Genomic DNA, 21747 nt, shown 5'->3' with positions numbered 1-21747 from the left:
TAATAAAATTTTTACACCCTTGTGGTTGATGCCGAACTCCCTCACACTTGTTTCTTTTCTCTCTCTCTTAATATCTCATTCAAGCTTGTTCCTCTGTTCTTGTTAGTTAAACCACTTTTTGCTCGTGTATGTCTCTATACTTTTCCAATATGATTTGGTGCTTAGATACACCGGAAAGTTCTTGTTTATAGAACCGAAACTATAAGCCTGTTCATTTATTTCTATACTTTTATTTGTGCTTTATTTAATTTTTTTTATTTTGTCTGGGAAACACTATACCCTTTCCTCTTTTTGTATTTTGTATTTCATTGCCAAAAAGTGAAAATTTTTGTTATCTGATTAATACCACAGCATTAAATCTTTAATAGTGATGACTAAGTTATAATAATTTCTTGTTGTATAACCATACAAATTTCTGAGATTATTTATTGGGTTGCTTGTTTTTCTAAAATTTTAATCATTTAAATATCTGTTTACTTACTGTTTCTTTCGATATCTATTTTCAGTACTGTTCTTTTAAATGTTCTGTAAAATCGCTGAATCAGAGTGAGCTATTTTAGAACTCGGCAACTATTTTAGAACCAGCGGCAAAAGCACTTAACCTGAAATAGATCAGTGTTGGGTATACAGAACAAATGAGTACTGGCTTTTATGCTTAAAAAAGAAACATCAATATAAGTAAGGGCAAATGTATAATAGGCAGTGGCATGTACAGCGATTATTATTAATTGATTATGTTTGGTGTTTAATTTGTCGAAAAAAATCTAACCATCGCCAATGATCCTCTCTAATGGAAGTATAACCTAGTTACTTGCAGTTTACTTGTCACACATATTTGGTGGCAACATTGAGATACTATCTTTTAACTATATCTTTATACTTGTATATTTTGGTAAATATAATTACAAATGAATTGCAAAGCATTGAATGGGCCAATGAAATTAATGCATTATAATATTAATGTTAAATTAAAAAGAAAATTGTTTGATGAATTATTATTACAAGCTTTTTGTGTATTCTATAGAAAGTCTTAATTGGGTAATTATTTCAAATTGTTTTTCATTTATTACATTTATTTTGTTGTCCGAATCACGACCCCATTGTTGACCATAGCAGGGTTCGTAGTGCTCCCGATGTTTCTTATTTTCCTGATAAAAGATGTTCTGCCCCTATTTGTCCCGATTTTTAAATTTTTCTCCTGATATTCCAAGGTTATTTAAATGCCAAATATAGATTTATTTAATCAGCCTTAAAAGTAAGTTTTTGATGTGATATTTTCCTATGTTTTAGACTGCATTTTTTAAAATATCTTATCCTCGAACAAACATTAAAATGAAAAAATTAAGCAAAGCCACAATTTTTATTGAGCTTATTATAATTCTACCATCCATATAAACAAGCAACCTGTTTAACCCATGAAAGTACTCGAAATACTACAAAAACATTTCTTATTTTACAAAAATTTTTTTTAAGTTAAACAATTTTATTATTTGTAATATAAAATTTTTCTTATTTACCTACATACTTTTATATATATATATTGAATGCATAGTCGGGTATCCCTGACGCATTTTATCATCCCCTTTTTTAACAGTAACGATTTTAGTAGAGTGGTAGCAGAGGAGTATTTGAAATTCTTCGAGTTCCAAGGTGAGACTCTAGACATCGCTCTTCGGAAGTTCTTAAAACAGTTTTGCCTGATTGGGGAAACACAAGAAAGAGAACGTGTTTTAATACACTTTTCCAAACGCTTTCTTGACTGCAACCCTGGAGCTTTTAAGTCACAAGGTAAAATCTTGCTTAAAGATATTTTTTTAGATATAATGCATGAAATAATATTGAAGCTTTATAATTAGTGTTTTTATTTTCTTTAAGACATTTTATGCATTGTCTTTAGGTAAAATGGAAACTGTTATTCTTTTATTTATCTTTAATACAGAAGTTTATGTGAGACTTAAGCATAAAAAATTCAAACTTTAACAACTTAATGAGCTTCTATTTTAATGATACCTAAAAATTACTTTCCATTCCATTAAAATTAATGTTCTATTTTTCTTTAAAATTATCTGAAAAATTGAGAATCCTTCTGTATGTATGCTATTTGTTAAAAATTGTATATATATTTTGTAATTGTAATGATGGGGAGAGGAATGACATTTTTTTTTAAGGGAGAGATTAAAATGTTAAAACTGTGACTGATCGTAATCTTTTTAAAAACCTTTACATAGAATTTATAAGTTAATCATGAATTATTAGTGCAATTCTTTTATTATTGTAGCTAACTGTCCAATTTCTTAAATGAACTTTTTCAATCCATTACATTGTTTATAGCTATAGAACCCTTGAAGTTGCAAGGTTACTGCTCTATCAAAGACATGATCCTGTATGTTCAGAAATTTTGTTCTTGAATCTGCCTTTTCAACTTGCTTTGAAGCATAAATGGTGCAGACAAAACATTTATAAGCTTATTCTCTTTTATAGTTTAAATTTTTGAAAGATTCTTTTTGAAATTAAAAAATAAATAAATAAAATGGTCTGATGAAATAATTTAATAAACGATATTTAAATTTGTTGTGATATGAAGCCCATTAAGCTTCAGATCGATGGGTATAAGAAGCTTGTCTGGGAAGTAAAGGCGGGTACAACACATTGCAAACACACATTGTGCTAACCATATTGCCTCCATTATGCCGTTGGCAGAGCCTGACTAAGGCAGGGGCATATGGGGCAGTTGCCCCTGTCCCCCAAATAGGAGGGGCTCCCAAATCGAATAGAAAGCTTATTTTACATTTCCTTCTTTATTGAACTTTATTTAAACAAAATATCAGTACAGTGTAAAGTTATGTTAGCTTCTTCATTAATCTATCATATGAACACAAAAAATCTATGTTTCGTAAATCCATGGTTTTCTATTGTCAAATTCAGCTAAATTTTCGCAATTACGTTGGATAAATTTGGCCTATTAAAAGCCAGTATTTTTACGTACCCCAAAATGTGATATGTTTACAAAAATACGGGTTTTTCATTGACTTAATTGAGCTATCGTAATTGCAAAAATAAAGCTGAATTCTGCCCTTATGTCTGCAAGGGTATGAATTTTTCGCAGCTAGATGACTAATTTAACAGTCAGAAAACTGCATTTCGGAAACTGCCTTCTCATAATGGACATAGAATTCTCAGAAAATCAATAAAATGAGCAGAACGATATTTTGTCTGACGATTGGAGCGGGGGGGGGGACTTTATAGCTATTTTAGGTTTTAGTCCATTTTCTTGTTATATATATCTATAATGAGGTAAAAAATTTAAATATCTCCATAAAGTTCAGTTCTTCATTACTGAAGTAAAGCAGAAGGGGGCCCCAAAAGAAGTTTTTTGCCACGGGCTCTCAATTAGGCGAAGTCGGGGCCCTGGCCGTTGGTCACAAAACTTTGAAGCCTTAACTTCCATGACCCTACTGGCTCATGATGGGCTGTTGCAGGAATGCTTTTATAAGCAACTAAGAGTTGCAAAATAACCTAAAAACATAGATTTATTTCATATTTGAAAAATTTAATCAATTGAGGTTTTCACTCAAAGTTTTTTGCCGTTTAACCTAGTTGTTTTCCTCCTTGACAAACCACTTTTCTTTGCTTGTTTTCTTCTTCTTTTTTCCCCCATTGGAAATGCAGTCTGTAGAGGTCCAAATTTCATTTATATTAACTTTAAGCTATCAGAGGGGTAAAATTGTTTGGTTTTAATTATCCCTTATCAAACTCCCCCCCCCCATTTATTTGTATATGTAAGTTGTTAAGATACTGTTTTCCTGACCTGCAAACAGCACATTTTTAAACTATCTAATTTGTTTTATATTTGTTCGTAATTATTAAATAGAAATGAGAAGTAAAGGTGCATATTCTCTCTGTATATTTTGTAGAAGATAGAGTTTCATAATCTTTTGTTAGAGAAAATGTTTGTTATTAAAGAATGGCTATGGTAACCCTCCAAAAATGAGTTTACCATAGCAATAAAGAAAGAAAGGAACAGTGGTTGAAGATGAAGAAAATATAGGCAAAGAACTGGCCAATTTTGATTAAAAAAAACCCCATTTAAATTAAACCAGAATCTATTTAAGAAATTAGTTAAAATAGAATTAATGTATATTAGTTTAATTGAAACAAAACTTATGAAGTTTAATGGAAACCTATCTTATGTTTTTATTATTTAGATGCTGTTCATACTCTCACTTGTGCCCTAATGCTCCTAAATACCGACTTACATGGAGAGGTAACTTTTACTTGTACTACATCACTTTTTTACTTTAAATGAAGAGATTTACTGTTACATTTTATTGGTATTTATTTTGTACAATCGACAATTCATTTTAAATTAAGGAATTCATTTTTTTGCATAATATATTGTACACAAATTTTAAGTTTTACACACGAATAAATTATAAACTTTTTGAATTCGGTACAAAGTGCATTGAACCAGAGATCGTAATGCTGGAATACGCCACCCAGGGAGAAGACTAGTTCCATGTCTTGACCTTTTACCCTTCTCTCCTCAATTGTACTGGAATGTACTATGATATTTTTCCCTTTCTTAATATTTTTTGCATTGAACTGTCAAAAATATTTTTTAGTTTAAAATTGAGTTTAAAATAGTTTTCAGTTTCATATAGTTTCACTACTATAAGTTTTTAATCTAATTGAAAATCAAGACATAAACTAACATACTACCTTCTGCAATGAATCTCCACACACTAATAGTGAAACACATGCGAAGTGTTGCCATAGGTAGAAAGTTCTGCTCTCCGCCACCTGTAGGCCATTTCGATCGCCAATTACACGTCTTACATAATTGCTGGATTTATGTAGCATTAGCAAATGAAGTACTTTTTTCTTCTTTTTTGGTTGAATAAAAATTTCCAGAAAACATTTTTACTTGTCTTATTGTTTGATAGAGAATTTAAATGATTAATACATTATGATAATTAATCACATAAAGTCACGAAACATAACGAATTAATCGCAAAATGTAACGAAAAATATTTAATTTTTTAAATGCTTTTTCTTTCTAAAATTTTTTTTTTTTTTGTAATTGAATCGTTAATATTTTTCCATTGAGAATTTTCGAATTTTAGTTATTCCTAAATATTTCTTTATTATGATAAACAAAATTGTAAATTATTTGTTATTCAAGGGTAATTTGGCAAATACGATAAGTTAAATAAATTTAGCTTAGTATCTTTTACTATTCATAATTACAAATTTAAGGAGAAATTACATTAATTAATAACTACATAATTATAAACTGTATTTCGTTTTAGCAGAAAAGAAACTCTCTCGTATCTGATTTCTTTGTAACTCTTTCAAATTTAGCTTGCATCTATAAAAAAAGAAAAGTAAGGGTAATAAATATGTATTTCATTTATTTTCTTATAAATTGCTTTACATTAATTTTACATTAAGTTAATTTCTATAAATCTGTTTCTAAAGAATCCCTAATGGAGGTTATAAGACTTTAAAAAAATTTAAATTTTAAGTTTCAAACTAAAACCCTAAATGCAATAAAAGTCATTAGTGTCATTTAAAATAGTGTAGGAATGATATGGCTGTAACAAAATTTTAATCACTGTAACAAAACAAAACAAAAAATTGAAACTTTCCCTTTAATATTAAATGTGAATTACTACTTCATAAAATTTTTTTTGTTCAAAATGTACGTCACAATTTAAAACAGTAAATTATTAAGGTGTCCACCAAACTCTGAGAAGTTCGGGAATTTTTTCTGTCTGACAAAAAATCAGGAAGTGTCAGAGAATTTAATCAAAATACCCGAAAAATCGAGGAAAATAAATTAATTTGAGTTTGAGTTGATTAATATGAGTTTAATATTTTTTCCAAAAAAATTGGTTTCCTAAATTTTTTTTATTATTTTTTTTTAAAAATTCTGATAGCAAGTGTAAGTGATATGTTTTATGCATAAGAATAAAATAAAATTGAAAAATTTAATAACAAATTTAATGTTCCTACTTTATAAGAGCAGGGAAGTTTGATAAAATCAGCCTGAAAAAATTAGGGAATTATTTTACTGAGTGTTTGTGGCCCCCTTGTAAAGCAATCCCACTGTTATATTTTAAATTCACAATATTTACTTTACATGCACGAATTTTTTTATTAGTTTTAGCAAATCCACCAATTTAATATTTTCACTATATGTTTTTTTAAATTTTGTCGTCTCCACATTGTAATTGAGTTATTGTTTTATTTTTTATTTATTTCTTCGTAGAAATGTTTTTGATTTTTTGTTTGCATTCGAAAGCTCACAATTTCTTTGATTTAGATTTGCCTGTTGATTACCTCTGTTTTAAAAACTAATGGAAACCAATGTTTGTTAATAGTGCAAAGAGTTTGGTAATAATTACAAAGAGGGCACATTTATTGTACAATAAAACATTAATAGTTTTCAGAATGATGGAGGATAACACTAGCTTGCTTATTGAATACTTTTCACTTTGAGAAACTTGTTTTTACAATACTTCAATTGTTTTCAATTTGTTTCTTATTTCCAGAATGTGGGTCGAAGAATGACTTGTGCTGAATTTGTCGAGAATTTATCGGAGTTGAATGAGGGTGAAAATTTTAATAAAGAGGTCTTAAAAGCTTTATATCACTCTATCAAATCAGCACCTTTGGAATGGGCAGTGTAAGTATAGTTACTTATCACATAAGTAAGTAAGTTACTTATCACAGTGTAAGTTAGTTACTTATCACATTGCACTTAGTTTTTATTTTGATGAAAGCTGATAGTTATAAAATGACTTCACTTTCATTCCTTTCTAATTTTGTTCGTAGTATTTCATGGAAACAAAATTAAGAGGAAAATTTTGTTTTGCTTCTGGTTATTTTTCTTTTTTTAATTATTTATATTCTTATGTTTTTTGATTCTCAGACAATATTTATTTATTATTAATAAAGTTTTATTTAATGTAAATAAATTGTGATTTTTATACCATCTGACATTTTATATGTAATAAATCCTAGATTTAAAATCATGGGTATACTAACAAAATATTATAGTGTTAATCCTTGAGATTTTTCTATTCAAAATTTTGTAATGTTTGTTGAAAGTGTTATAATATTTTGGACTCCCAAATTTTCTTTTGCAATAACTTGCTTTCAAAAAATAATTGTAATCATGCTAAAGTACTAGTTAAAATTGTTATGAATTATTATTGATAAGTTAATTAGTTATATTTTGTTTTTCTGTTTTATGGTAGATGCATAGTTTAAAATGCTAGCTATACTAACTAGCATTTTAAGAGATTTTAGGCATGTTAGTTTTGTATAATTTTTTTAAAAATGTACTAATAAAAATTTGCTAAATACCTATTTTTTTGTTAGTGACGATGAAGAAGAAGCAACTACGAACGAGGATCATCCAACTGCTCCAGATCCTAAAAATTTTATCGGTCACAACCCATTTCTTGAGGTAATATGTAAAATCTGAAAAACTTATATTTTAAATTTTTTTTATTTAAGTTTAATTTTTAAAAAAAGTCAAGCCCCCTTTTTTTAAATATATTTTTTCATGGTATATGTTTTTTTAAACTCAGTTTATATTTAAATGTGAAGATTTAAAAAATATTACCTTGAGAAATATATAATATATACTATAAATTTAATTTATCGGCATGATTTTTACTATTTTTTTTTTACAAAATTAATTTTTGTTTACAAAGTGAAATGTTAGTAATTTTAGCAAGTTTCTTTTATTTTTAATTTTTTTTTTTTGCTTTGTAAAATATACCTTATTCTTACTATTTCAAGGTAAGTAAAGCTATCATTCTAAATGGCCAAATTCGAAATTGTTCATTCCAGAACATAAAGCCAAAGCAAACATCAATCATTATTCAAACATTATTCTGTAAATTCTAAATTATTGTTCTATAATAGTTTTAAGCAGTTCTAATAGAACTAAAAATTTGCCTCTTGACTGCTAGTCAAATATATACTAAAAGACAAAAGGAATGAGGCAATCCTCTCATATATCAGGGTGCTGGTTAAAACTTGAGTCAGTTGAAATTATCAAAAAATTAAGACTATTTTGCTAAAAAAATAGAAAACTGATTACCATTTACTGTTTTTATATTCGCTAAAAACTAAAATATGTGTGATCTTATTTCCAGATTAACTTCATCCTTTAAGCAATTGTAGATCAAATGTATTATTATATTATTTAGCATATTTTTTATCATATTGCTTTTCTATATATATTAGTATCATATTGTTAATCTATATATAATTTTTGAACAATTTGGAGTAAGGGTTTTGTAATTGCTTTCAAAGGGTAAGAAATTTTTATGGATAGTAATTATAGTTATTTTCTTTTTGTTTGGCTTTTTAATATTAAATTAACCATTTATTAAAGAAGACCTTATTGTACTTGAGAGATCTTGTTAAATGCATGAGTTTAACTGTGGTTTAAAAAATTTCCGTACATTTTATATTTGCTGTAAAAATTTTTCTTTTTTCTAACTATAAATGCTCTTTATTGTAGGTGCCAAACCCAAACTATGCCACTGAATATAAAAAAGGTTATGTAATGAGGAAATGTTGTATTGATCCTAATGGGAAGAAAAGTTAGTATAGCTTTATTCAGTGATGCCAACTGCTCCGAATTCGGTAGAGAATAACAAACTGAATTTCGCCTCTTAAGGATTAATTTTGCCAACTTTTTAAAAGGCTCATCATGGTTTAACTGCAACAAATTGACATATCACGTAAATCTTTAAATTATTTAGAAGTAGTGGTGAGTAGAACCCTATAAATTGAATTTACTAAATCATGAATCGTACATTAAAATACAGAATCGTACGAAGAGGTAATACGTAAAAGAAGAATCGTGCATTCGAAAATATTTATCCGCTTCCTGGAGCATGTTGGCGTCTTTGCTTTATTATTTGATAAAATGTTTTTCCCTTTGTCAATTATTGTAATTGATACAAGGCAGTTATCAATATTAGTTTTTTATAAATATTTTCAATCTGAAAATATAAATTGTGTTCAAGATAATAACAGATGTGAACTATAACAAAATTTATTTTTCAACAGCTCCTATGGGCAAACGAGGATGGAAAATGTTTTATGCTGATTTAAGAGACTTAGTTTTATATCTTCATAAAGTAAGACATTTTAAACTTGTTTTATGGAATTTAATTTTGATTAGAGAAACATGTTTTAAGTTAATGTTATAGTTTTATTAATAAATAAGTTTTTTGATTTAACTTTTTATCTATTAATTACTGGTTTTAAATTGCATCATTGTTTCATTGATAAATAAAATTTATGATTTTAATTTTTAACTATTAATTACTGGTTTTAAATTTTATGATATTTTCTTTGACAAATAATTTTTTTGATTAAAACTTTTAGTTCTAATTGCCAGGGGTAAATTATACCATATTCACTGGTAACTAAATTTTCCAACTTACTTTTAGCAATTAATTACTGGTTTTAAATTATATCATAGTTTCAATGGAAATAAATTTCCTAATTTCAATTTTTAGCTCTAATTGCTGATTGTAAACTATTCCTTAGTTTCATTGACAAATAAATTTTCTGACTTCGATTTTTGGCTACTAATTATTGGTTTTTTATTATATATTTTTTTAGTTCCATTGACTAATAAATTTTCGGACTTCGATTTTTGGCTATGACTTATTGGTTTTTAATTATATTTTAGTTTCATTGACAAATAAATTTCCTTGTCACAGTTTTTAGCTATAAAAAAACTTGCTGAACTGAACTGGTTTGAAACTAAATTATATTTTCACTGACAATTAAATTTCAAATATGTAGCTAGTACTTACTAATTTTAAATTACACCATATTTTCATGGGCAAATAATTTTTCTGATTTCAATTTTTAGCTATTCATGTTTGGTTTTAAATTTTTAAATGCAGTGGAACATGTCTAAATTGACCACCCTCGGGATCAAGTCAAATGGTCATTATGTAGGGGTGGTCACTTTATGAAGAGTCTTTAAAAAGGACTCTTTAAATAAGATTTGTAGAAAATGGTCATCTTACTCAGGTGTTCACTTTACCCAGGTGGTCACTTTTACAGGTTCCACTGTATTTCTATTTTATCAACTGTAATTGCATTTCCCTGTTAAATCCTAATTATTTTATTATATCTTAAGGATGAAAATGGTTTTAGAAAAAATCAGCTGTATGATAGCCTTCATAATTCTATCAGGATTCACCATGCTTTAGCTACTAGAGCCACTGATTATACTAAGAAACAACATGTTTTCAGGCTAGAAACTGCCGATGAAGCTGTTTATCTTTTCCAAACAAGGTAATAATTTTTTTAAAAATTTATACGAATTTCATACAATTTAACCCTATATTTTCTATATGTATTATTGGTCAGTCTTGTTAATTATAAAATTTTTTTTTGTAGAAGTTCTATTGAAATGTTACTAGTATTGTAAATTTCAGATATGGTTCATACTGTTCAATTGCTTTAAAATAATTCCTAAAATCAGTTTAAATGCCATCTTGGAAATTCATTTGGAGTTCAGCAATCAAAAGTCTCATTTGAAAAATAATCTTTTTTTTCACGCATTCTTTTTTATAATTTTTCATTTTACATTATTATTTTAAATGAATATAACATTGACCTTATTTTTCAGTGACCAGAATTACTGATAATCTATCTAACAGTGTGAGTTTTTGAAATTGTGAAACATAGAAACCAATTTAAAAAGAAAGAAATATTCATTTGTTAAGTTGCATTTTAAATACTTTTAAAACGAATTTCAATACCTTGAACTAAAAGATTATCTTGTTCTCTTCTAGAAAAAATTTATATCCATAGTAGTTTAACTTTACAATGCATACGTTCTTATTTCTTTATGTTTATTTTGAACTTTTCAGTCTCGCTATATCGTATTCGTAAAGTCCTGATACCATTGTTATTTATTTAAATATTTATTGATTTTATATTAGTTTTTGAATAAATTGGTTTTAACCCACTGACGGTTCTGCACGTAAAAAGTCGCATTTTTACCTGCAGTCTTCTCTGCATAGCAAAACCGGTTTTCCTATGTTAACTGATAGAGGAACTGTGTGTAGGGGAGAAACATTCTCCCAATTTTGCCCATTTCCTTAACCGCCAGTGGGTTAAAGTAACATTTTCTGAATTAATTACTGCAATTATGTAAAAGAAAATATCTAAATTGCAAGTTTTAAATACATAGTTATTTTTTGTACATTTTCAAAATTTTTTTGATGTAAGTCCATTTTATATTTTCAGAAGAAGTTTAATACTTAATTGTATATGATATAAGCTATGTGTATAAATTTCTAGCTATACTATTAAGTCCTTTAATTTTTATAAAAAAAATTAATGCCTACGTCATAGAATACTGCAGAATATTTAAGACAATTTTTTTTAGAATCTTTATTTCTTTTAAATCATATTCAATTGTATACAAGATTAATTCATTCATGTGGTTGAGAGCAGTTATTAGAATTTGTGAAATATAATCTCTAATATAGAAGAGATGCTATTCACTATTGTCAGCTTATTATTCATAGAAGATAGCAACTTTGCTTGTCTAAATTACACAATAATATTTTGCAGAAAAATTATTCCAAAAGCAATCTTTAGTTTTTGATAAAATTTCATGGGAACTCAGAGTATAAAATTTAATTTATGTTTTTGAAAAAGCTGATTATTATAGACGAACCATTAATTGATATGCAATAGATTATTATAGATGAACCGTCATTCACTGCTATTTATTTTCAATAACAGTGCAATGCTGTTTTTTTTCAGTTATTAGTGAAGTAAAATATATATCAATAAGATGTGGAAGAAATTATGTTGTAGTTTTAAATAAGTTTATATGAATACACAGGACTTGAAATTTTATTAAGATTAATTGATTAATAAAGATAAACAGATATCATTTCTAACTGCTTTTAAATAATCATAAATTGCTGTTTTTTTTATCAAGTTAAAATCATAAAGTAAAATATGTATCAACGTGAGCCTCGAATAAAAAAAAACATGTAGTTTTTTTAGAGTGTAAAATCCTACTATTACTATTTTTCTTCTTCATATTTTCATAAATCAAAGTAAACTGCCTTTCACTTCCATTTGCTTTTCAATAACTATCTGTTGCTGCATTTCCTGGTTAGTTATGAATGACGATATTTATCAACATATGTAGAAGAAATTATGTTGTAGTTTTTAATGTATTTAATAAGCTTTTATGAATATTCAGGATTTGAAATTCTATCTAATGTAATTGATGGATAAGTGGGAACTATTTTCACTTCTATTTTCTTTTTGATAATCATGCATTCCGGTTTTGTTGCAGATTTTTCAGGCAGGCAAATGTGTAGAAACTTTGAAAAAAAAAATCATCTAGTTTTTCTTGAGGTGAAAACCTCAGTATTTAGAGTTCTTTTCATATGGTTGATTACTTAAGATGGACTGCTATATACTTCAGCCTGATTTTTTACAGACATCTGTTGCTAAATTTGTCTGGATAATTATAAAATAAAATCTGTACGAGGGAATAGAGAGCACTTGCATCTCAATGAAGTGATCAAAGTTCCAATTCAAGTGATGGCTGGTTGATACAAATTCTGTTCCCGGCTCGCATTAATGTAAAATGTTCTTAGTGGTAAACAGATCATGGGTTAGAAACCCGTTGCTGCCAGGTTAAGAGTGGATAATTTTCATGGTTTTCCACTCCATGTAATGCAAATGCGAGTTAGTTAGTTAGTTTGTCCCAATGCTTAATCTAATTTGACATCGGTTTCAGCAAGACTTAGAACCAATCATTTCAGAGGTATAAAGATTCTCCTGGGCATGACTAGGATATATGTTCCCTGCAGAAACTGCCCAGATGTCATGTTAACACCGAGACATATTTTCGAGTCCCCAGCACTCGCACCACATTTTCTGAAATTGGGAATGGTGCCACTTGAGGACAACCTGAGATCTGTTCTCTGTAGTCAAGACGCACCGAAGTAGGCGGCCGCAATTGTACAGACTTTTGATGTTCTTTGAAAATCCATGGACATGAGAACAATAAGAATGCTTAATCTGGGAGTTCCCTTGTCTTCTGGGTTTATTTCAAAATCACAGGGCATAAGAGTTGAACACTAATAGTTATAAACTCAAAATTAAGTTGACTGTTAAACTCCGGTTTTAAAAGAAAATAAGTTCATTGGAAAGTTAAGGATTTAAAATTAAGATGGTGATAGTAGATTAATAGAGGTTATTTGCTATTCTGTCACTATTTGCTTTGCAGTGTTAGTAGGTTAAAATAGTTTTGATTAAATATAGACATCTTCTTTTTAAAGGGTACAATAAATAGCATGAATTTAAAGGGGCACAAAAATTTTTTTTATAATGAAAGTAGTTTATGCTATCAGTTTAAAAAATTTTTTTACATCAAAATTGCATAATACATTAACATTTTGTTTATTCAATACATAACATTTCCTATGCATAAATTCCTTTTGTAATTTTTAAAAATATTTTGTTTCTATCATTAAAAGTGTTTTTATTTTTTGCCCTATATTCAACTGTATAATTTTGATACTTTCATATGAAATATTTTGAAAGTTTTAAAATTTCTTTTATTTGTAAGTAAAAAAAAAACAACAAAATATTTCAGTCTAGGTGCAGCTCCAAAAGTGTACCATTTTCTACCTCATTTTATGTTGCAAAGAAAGTAAAGATAACTTCTTCTAAAATAAACAGCAATTACTTCCTGAATCTGTTGTGTAATAGTATGCATTCTAAAATTCTTTTATTTGTCAACAACATCCAGATAATTTAACTGAACTTGCTATCAATATCAAAAACAAAAAACCATTCACAATTTCTTTAATTGAAAAAAAAGAAGAAAAAGATAGTTGTTGTATTTAAGTCATTGAAAAAAATAATTATAAGTCTCTTCTTTGTCCTTAGAGAAGGGTAAATTTGGATATCAATTTCTCAGAATGATCTAGGAGAGTAAAAAATTACTCCCATTGAATTAAGAGCTATGAGATATTTTTCCGGGGAGATAAATTATCTCTGGTAACCACTCCCCTTGGAACCAAAGTAAACATTCTCCTCATATTCAAATTACAAAAAGATTGTTCCTTAATGAGAAATCTGGATCAGGATTGATACAATTTTTCTTCATCATTTGACAGCTATAATGCTGAAATGATCAACTCAATAACCAAGTTTATAGAACATTTTTAGCAATAACTATTCTTATTGATGTAGAATTGTTAACCATCTTCAGTTTTCTCANTAACAAATATTTTGGACATTCACCAAACGACTATGTGATTGTTGACATTCACCGGTGAAAGTCAGAAATAAGGGTATTTAGCAAATATTTCAGACGTACACCAAGCGACTAGGTGAATGTTGACATTCATCGGTGAATGTCGACATTCTCCAGATTTCGGTGTTTCACCGTAACATATATATATATAATTGAAATGCTTTGAATGGGAGTCAGATTTTGTTCTTTCACTCTTAATTAATGGTGTTCTCATTCTCATGAATTTTTGGTGTATGAAGAATTTAACTTCGGAACTAACATGAATGTGTAATAATTTTATTTTTTTTCTTATATTTATAGTAGGTTAATTTTTTGCTCTAAGCATATGGTTTTTTTTAAAAAAAATTTCCATGCTCAAAAGAATTACCAGTGTGTAAGGGACCCCCTCCTCAAATTTCATTGCAAATTATGGGCTCAAAAAGTCAACTTATACAAGGGTAAATATGGTAAATTATTGTAAAATGAAATGTTTATTATTTTTTATTGGTGGTTTTGTTTCGATTGCCTACTTGCTATGCCAGCAAGCATGCTTGGCGAAACCAAGCGATTTACGGCAGAGGGTGTGTTTCTTGTTTTTGTGTGGCGCCGTCCATGGCCAAGAATACGAGTTCAGCCACACACATATCACAGCCCGTTTTGCAAGGTAGACCTAGTCACCTTGCTAGACCAATCGCAGATCATAATATTGACTTGAACCAAACAATGATCAATATCCAATATTATACCCTCAGAGGTATTGATTTGTTATAGAAACTTTGAAGATTTTGTGACCCCAACAGACTTAACGTGCACCAGTTACCATTTAATACACAGGGATTCTTCGGCTGGCTGGATTCGAACTCCCATTCTCACGAACACGAGACCAATGCTTTAAAACCAGGCTATCCCTGCCCTTTTTGATTGGTAGTTTATTTTTTTTTACCCCATGTTACCTCTCCTTTTAATTAGTAAAATTAAGTAGAAAAGTAAAGTAAGTTAGTAAGTAGTAAAGTAATTTGTTATGTTGTAAGTTGTTGGTAGTAAGTTGTTAAGTAACTAGTAAAATGTACTCAAGTTCACTAATAAAAAACTAAAAAAATAATGATTTTTTAAAACAATATTTTTGTTTATATTTTAATTCTTGAAATAACATATTTAATTATAAAAATGTAAGCAATGTTTAAATCTTAGATTTTCACTTTTAATGAAATATATTTAGTAGGAATGTTGACATACAAAGATTATTTATTTGTCTGTAACTGTAAATAACTATTTAAGCTGTTGTTTTAGTTAAATCCAAATTCACTTTTCTGGTTTGTTAGAGCACTTGTCTTATTTTTGGTAATTATTAAAATCTACTTAGGATACATCAAAAGTGAACACTTTTCCCCACTTTACATTGTTTAGTTTTTTGCCATTATTTATTAGAAAATTAAAATGAATTCAGTGTTTCTATTAAGTGTATATCATACTTTATTTATTGGTTATAAATTCACTATTTGTCATCAAGTTCTATCAGAGAACAATAATGGTTTGTGAACAATAATAATTCTGAAATTATCCGTAAATAACAATACTTTTTATTTTGATTACACATTAACACATTTGTTAGTTAAATTTAAACTAAAATTGTTATCAATGTCAAACTCAGATTTCCCCATCAATATTATAAATCATCAGATAAGTAACCTCTTAAATCGCATAAAGTTTCAATGTTGTATTCTAAATTTTTCTCTAAATATACACATTACTTGATATTTTTCTGTAAATTATTAGTGCATTCAAAAAACGCTTTAAAAAAGCTTTTTTCCTTTGTATATATTTACAAAATGAATTATCTGTGCTGTACTGTAAATCATTTGTTTTCTCCTCATTGTTAAAATATTGTTAAAAAGAGAAGAAATTAAACTAAAGTATAGTTTGGAACATTTTTCTAGCATATTGATTATTTTTTGAACTATAAAATTTTGTTACTTGCACAACGTGCAAAGATTTGTTAATAAAACAGTTTCACAATATGCTTTTTTGGCTAAAATCAATTATTTTTCAATATTTCATTAAATTTAATGTTTTAAAAATTTTGTGCAAATATGCAATTTTCTGCCATAATTGCGGGATCTATATAACATCCATATAAATGGATTTATTAGGAACTTAATTCCATAAATAAATTATATTGTGTATCTTAACTTTGGTTTTGTTTCCTATAGTGATGTGCTCTTGTTTGGCATTTTAAATATTCTTGATATAATTTTTTTGAATAATATAGCATATAATTCTGCTTTTCTTGTAGAAAGAACAATTTTTAGAATTGGAAAGTAAGGTGATGAAATTGGAAAAAGAAATTGAAGAGCATCTCTCTCATCCTCCGGAAAGGAACGCCAAATCAAGGAATGTTAAGGAATATGTTGAGAAAGAGAACTTTCTTCAATATGAAGTAAGTTCTGTTAATTATTTAATTTTAAGAGTTTTTGCACTATGCAGTAAAAACTTGATATGGCAAGTATGGCGTAGTATACAAAAATTATATATTTATATGTGCTAAAATTTACTAGCCTTCTGTTATTAGGACAAAAAACTTTGGAAAAATATATTTTTCTGCTATGTAGCAATATTATATGCGAAAGGTTTAAATGGGAGAAATTTATTTCGAGTATCAATATACGAAAGTGAAAAACGAACATGATTCAGTTCGTGTAATTTTAACCCCTTATTTTTTAAAAAGCAATGTTTAGTTGACCACCAGCTAAGTTATTTTATTCCTAGAAACAAAAAAGTTCTTCAAATATTCTACTATCTTTTATAAATCCTGATACACATTTAAAAAAAAGCACTTTTTATACCACATATTTATCATGCCACCTAATTTACTGACTTAACAACTTACTATTAAAATCAACACTCACTATTAATGACGTCAAAAGATATTACACTTCATTCCTTTTTCTTCGTTTAAAAACTTGTCCTAACTTGGAAATTTGTTCAGAGATTCCTGCCATAGACATTTCTACAATTTGTAGGCAAAAGTAGTCTACTCTACACATGTATTATAAACCGAAATAATTGTTCAAGATAAAAGAACAATTAAGAAAAATTTATCTATTTCCTTTTTTAGTCTTTTTTTTTGTTACTATTTTAACATTAAATATGGGTATTCGCTTATAACGTCAATTTCATAAATTATGTATAGTTATTGTAATGGACTTTTGCTGTTTATGGTATTTAGGTGCTGGAATCATTGCTATCAAAAAGATTCTTTCACTTCTTATCCATTTTAGTTAAGTGAAATTTAGAATAGAAAAATAAACTTCAAACTAGAGATTACCATTGTAAATTACGATAATTTTGCATCACTCAAATCCCTTGTTGGAAATCTGCATCTAGATGTGTATTGGGAAATTCTATCTCCAACTTTGTGCTTTGTTTGTTTGATGAAACTTTTCATATTTTTGCATAAAAGTAGAAATTTAATAGAAGCTGTAATTGAAATATTCTGTGTATTTAATTTTTTTAATAGATGCAAACTGTTTGTTTGTGTCATTTATTGAGAAAACATTGCTCATGGGCTGCAATAGCACAACTCAAAAAATCATGTTCTGAGATTAGTGGGTTTAAAGTTTTCATTGCTAAGGAAAGTGCATAAGAAATGCTTTCGTTTGCTTAAACGAAGAGTACCTTCAAGTTGAATTATGCATTGTGTTAGTATTGCTACTGAAAAGAATGTGTATTTTCATATTTACACCTGTTCTTAGTCTAAAACGCGTGTTTTTTTAGTGGTGCCTATATTGCAGCCTATGAGCGACGTGTCTTACATACACTACATTCATTTCATTATGTGTCACAAATGTCATAGATTTGTTTACATTTTACATGATATGTGTGGTGATCAAATTCAAATGTATGCTAAACACTCAGAACATTAGTCAGAGCTAATGATCTGCAGAATTTTCTAAATATTAAGCTGATTGTCTCCTAGAAGTTTGCTTCCTCTCCAGAAATTGCGCATAGGGAGGAACGCTTTTTTATAGAGGATTTAATGTTAGGTGAAATTAGTAATTTGAGAAAAGTATTGTATTTGATTAAAATGGATAGTTTGACCGATTCTTTTAACAAGCATTTCTTGTAAGTTATGTTTAAGAAGTATAGGATTTGCATACATTATTTCAAGTGTATAGTACAGTACATAAAATATTTTCTGTTTTCAATTTAAAACTTCAAGAACTACAAGTTATAGTTAAATATACTTTTGTAACATACTGAAATACTGTGGAATGTATCTTGTACAAACGAAATTTTTCTAATATCTTAACTTTTAAACGTAATAATTGATGTCTTATAAAAAGTATTATATGATTGTAATTCACATTTAGTATCCTACATATTACTTTAGTACCAAAGTTATACAGATAGAAATTTTTAGAATAACAATTTTAATCACATCATATTTACAGTCATGTGCATGGAAAACAAGTTTCAGTAGCTAATCATTATACTTAGTATCATGATCTTGGAGAAATCGTTGTACTCAGTAGCTAATTATTATACTTAGTATCATGATCTTAGTATAATCATTGTTCTTAGTAGCTAACTATTAAACTTATCATTATGCTACTTAAACAATGGACAATGTGGATAAAGCACAAATAAAGATACATAAATGAACCTACCATTGTTTTGGTTTTATAAACAAGAAACTTTTTCAGTGACTAAACACAAATAAATAAATAAATAATAATATTTATTTGATTTTCTTTATTCATATTTAAAGCACGAGGATTAATTTAGTTCACTAATCGTTATTCTAAGATTACAATTCCATATTTTTTTTGTAGTGTTAATCATACATAGAATTATTTGTTCCTGAAATAACTTTCGTTTCTTATATTAGAAGATAATTCCAAAATTTTTTTACAGCTGAAACGTTACAGAACATACAAGTTTCTTTTGCGCTCCAAGATTACCCAGTTCCCAGAACTTGAACCTCCGCTTGTTCAAACATGCATAGGGGAGGTTGATGAAAACTTAGAGAAAAATGATCAAGCCCACAGTTCTACTCGAACAACAGCCAATTCCAATAATGTGAAACGTAGTTTGTCCGACAGATTCAGCTACAGAGCAGCAATATACAAGACAGGACCTTCAGATGATTGTGCATAACAAGCTATTTGTCTTCTTTTTTTTTTACACATTAAAAATGGTTTATAAATTATCTGGTGCTTAACTGCCAAACTCTCTGGCCAAATAAACTATCATCACAAGCCTAGAAACAATGCTTAATAAGAATGGAAGTGCATTTGATGATTTTTCTTTTTCTGTAATGTGTATGCCATTTGTTCTATTTCTCATTGAAGAGGGTTCTGCCAATAAGAAGTTTCGATATCAAAACTCAACAGGCTTGAGAAGATTTTGAGAATCAAATAATATAGATATAATTTTATTCTTTATATCACCGTTTTCTATTTGGAAGTAATAAGTAACTGGGTTGTACTGCAATAATTTTTTTATGTGTTTTTGATAATAGATTGTATAGATTTCAAAATTTCAATTTTTTTTCAATTTTAATTTTTTTAATATTTTTTACTGTGTTGTAACTCAAATATCCTTAAAAGACAACTACTTTGTGTTAGGATATAATCCCAAAACAGTTGTTTGTTTTATAGATATTTGATAACTAAATGTTGTATTAAAAATTTCAGAAAATTGGCCAGTTTTGTTTTTTTTTAAATTTTTAATTCCTTTTTTTATCTGTTTTATTTTCTAAACACATTACTGCAATATTCGTTACAGTTTTTTTTTCCTATAAATAAAATATATCCAATTTATGTTATTTATTTTTGTAATTGGTATGAAAATTCCCAAGAACTGATTGTTCAAAACATTTATTTCTTCTGTGACATGTAATTTTGACTAACTTTGTTTTTAGTTTATTTCTTACTTTTTAATTTTAAAAATTATATAATTTTTCCTTTTTTTTTTGGTTGCTGAACTGAGATTTTATTAGATAAACGCAATATCAATTTTAATTCACTTTAACCCTTTCTGTAAAACAAGTTTTTAATTGGTTTATTTATTAGCAGATGGAGGCAAAATCAAAAATCAGGGGTGTAGTGTGTTATGTTTCTCTCAGCAATAATTTTACTTTTATTTATTGCTAAAAAATTGCTCTTGAAAGGCAGCTGTTTATAAATTCATAATTGGCCTTTTAATTTATTACCTCCGATAGAGATTGTGGCTGCTTTCCCTACTAAAAAATCACCCACTTTACCTTTTTTTTGCAATCGGGGTAAACTGTAGTAGTCAAGAAATTGTTGCATAAATTTGCACTAGAAGTGGGAAAAATTAGATGGATTAATTATCCCTATATGTATCATTATCCTAGATAATGCTATATTAAGTTATTTTTTCGTTATTGTCATTTCATTTATCTTAGTTATTATTTTTATTTCATTTGATAAAACTCACTATTATTTAAAGTCCGCTGTTTTTTAATTAATAAGCATATTTATGAAGAAGACTGAAATATCGGAATTACGATTCATTTGCCATTCTTATGTGAAGATTTGTCACTATTTTTCTATTAAGGTGTATGTGTTGATAGATTTTATTTTACTACTTCTTTTCCCCATAATTGCTGATAATATTTCTGTAAGTGTTTATATTTTTAAAAGTTGTATGTAATAGCTCTGAAATCAATTTATTATTATTCATTGAAATTTGAAAAGCATACTTAAAATTTGTTTATAGTTTTAAATATATTTTTATTCTTAGAATAAGGAAGCTTTCTTCAATGAAATGTAGTATTTTAAGGATGCCAATTATGGAGAAATTCTTTCTAAAAATGATGTTGAAATAGACATAAATTTTTTAAAAGCAATAAAGGTCAAAGACAAATATGATAAAAAATTTAATGTTGTTCAAATGAAAGAAATATTTTTTGAATGTATCATACTGTGAAGAATTAAAGTTGTATGGTTAAATAAGTTACGTGTTTTACTTAAAATTAAATTTTCTTTAAAGTTGTTCTTTTTAGACCAATTTAGAATCTTGGATTTATAAAAAAATATGAAGCTTATTTTCTTCTCATAATTCTAATATGAAGACAAAAATCAATTTTTAAGTTTTTATTGAAGAAAAAAAAGAATTTTAGAATCCGATAGTTGAAAGTATTTTGTTAAACTTTTTTAAGATTTACCGGTTAATTTATTATTTGGAAGAAATTTTCCAAAACTAAAATTTTTTTTGCAGAAACTTATGAGTGAGTCAGTAAAGAACTAACTTTCTGCTTTTCAAGTTAGCATTAGTTTTTTTTAAAAATCTATTATAATATTAATATAGAACAATGTGTACATTTGACTTTGTTTTTACTATTAATCGACTTGGAAATATTTGGTCTAAGTTCATTAGTACTTGTTTGA

The 21747-nt window shown here is 27.6% G+C and overlaps 1 protein-coding gene across 1 annotated transcript in view; it reads left to right on the top strand.

The window, feature by feature from the left end:
- Positions 1-21310, top strand: part of LOC139426129 (PH and SEC7 domain-containing protein-like) — a gene marked incomplete in the record, with an annotated part of 161492 nt that extends 140182 nt beyond the window's left edge. The window contains 11 exon segments of the mRNA XM_071183879.1: positions 1595-1788; positions 4206-4264; positions 5310-5384; positions 6555-6688; positions 7387-7474; positions 8543-8624; positions 9097-9167; positions 10187-10344; positions 10450-10471; positions 16626-16769; positions 19247-21310. Of these exon segments, the coding sequence (XP_071039980.1) occupies positions 1595-1788; positions 4206-4264; positions 5310-5384; positions 6555-6688; positions 7387-7474; positions 8543-8624; positions 9097-9167; positions 10187-10344; positions 10450-10471; positions 16626-16769; positions 19247-19489 (1270 nt within the window).
- Between the last annotated feature and the right edge of the window lie 437 nt (positions 21311-21747).

The sequence above is a fragment of the Parasteatoda tepidariorum genome, chromosome 8 (assembly GCF_043381705.1).
Source record: "Parasteatoda tepidariorum isolate YZ-2023 chromosome 8, CAS_Ptep_4.0, whole genome shotgun sequence".
NCBI classification, from domain to species: Eukaryota; Metazoa; Arthropoda; class Arachnida; order Araneae; family Theridiidae; genus Parasteatoda; species Parasteatoda tepidariorum.
This window is presented reverse-complemented; position numbering and strand designations above follow the sequence as displayed.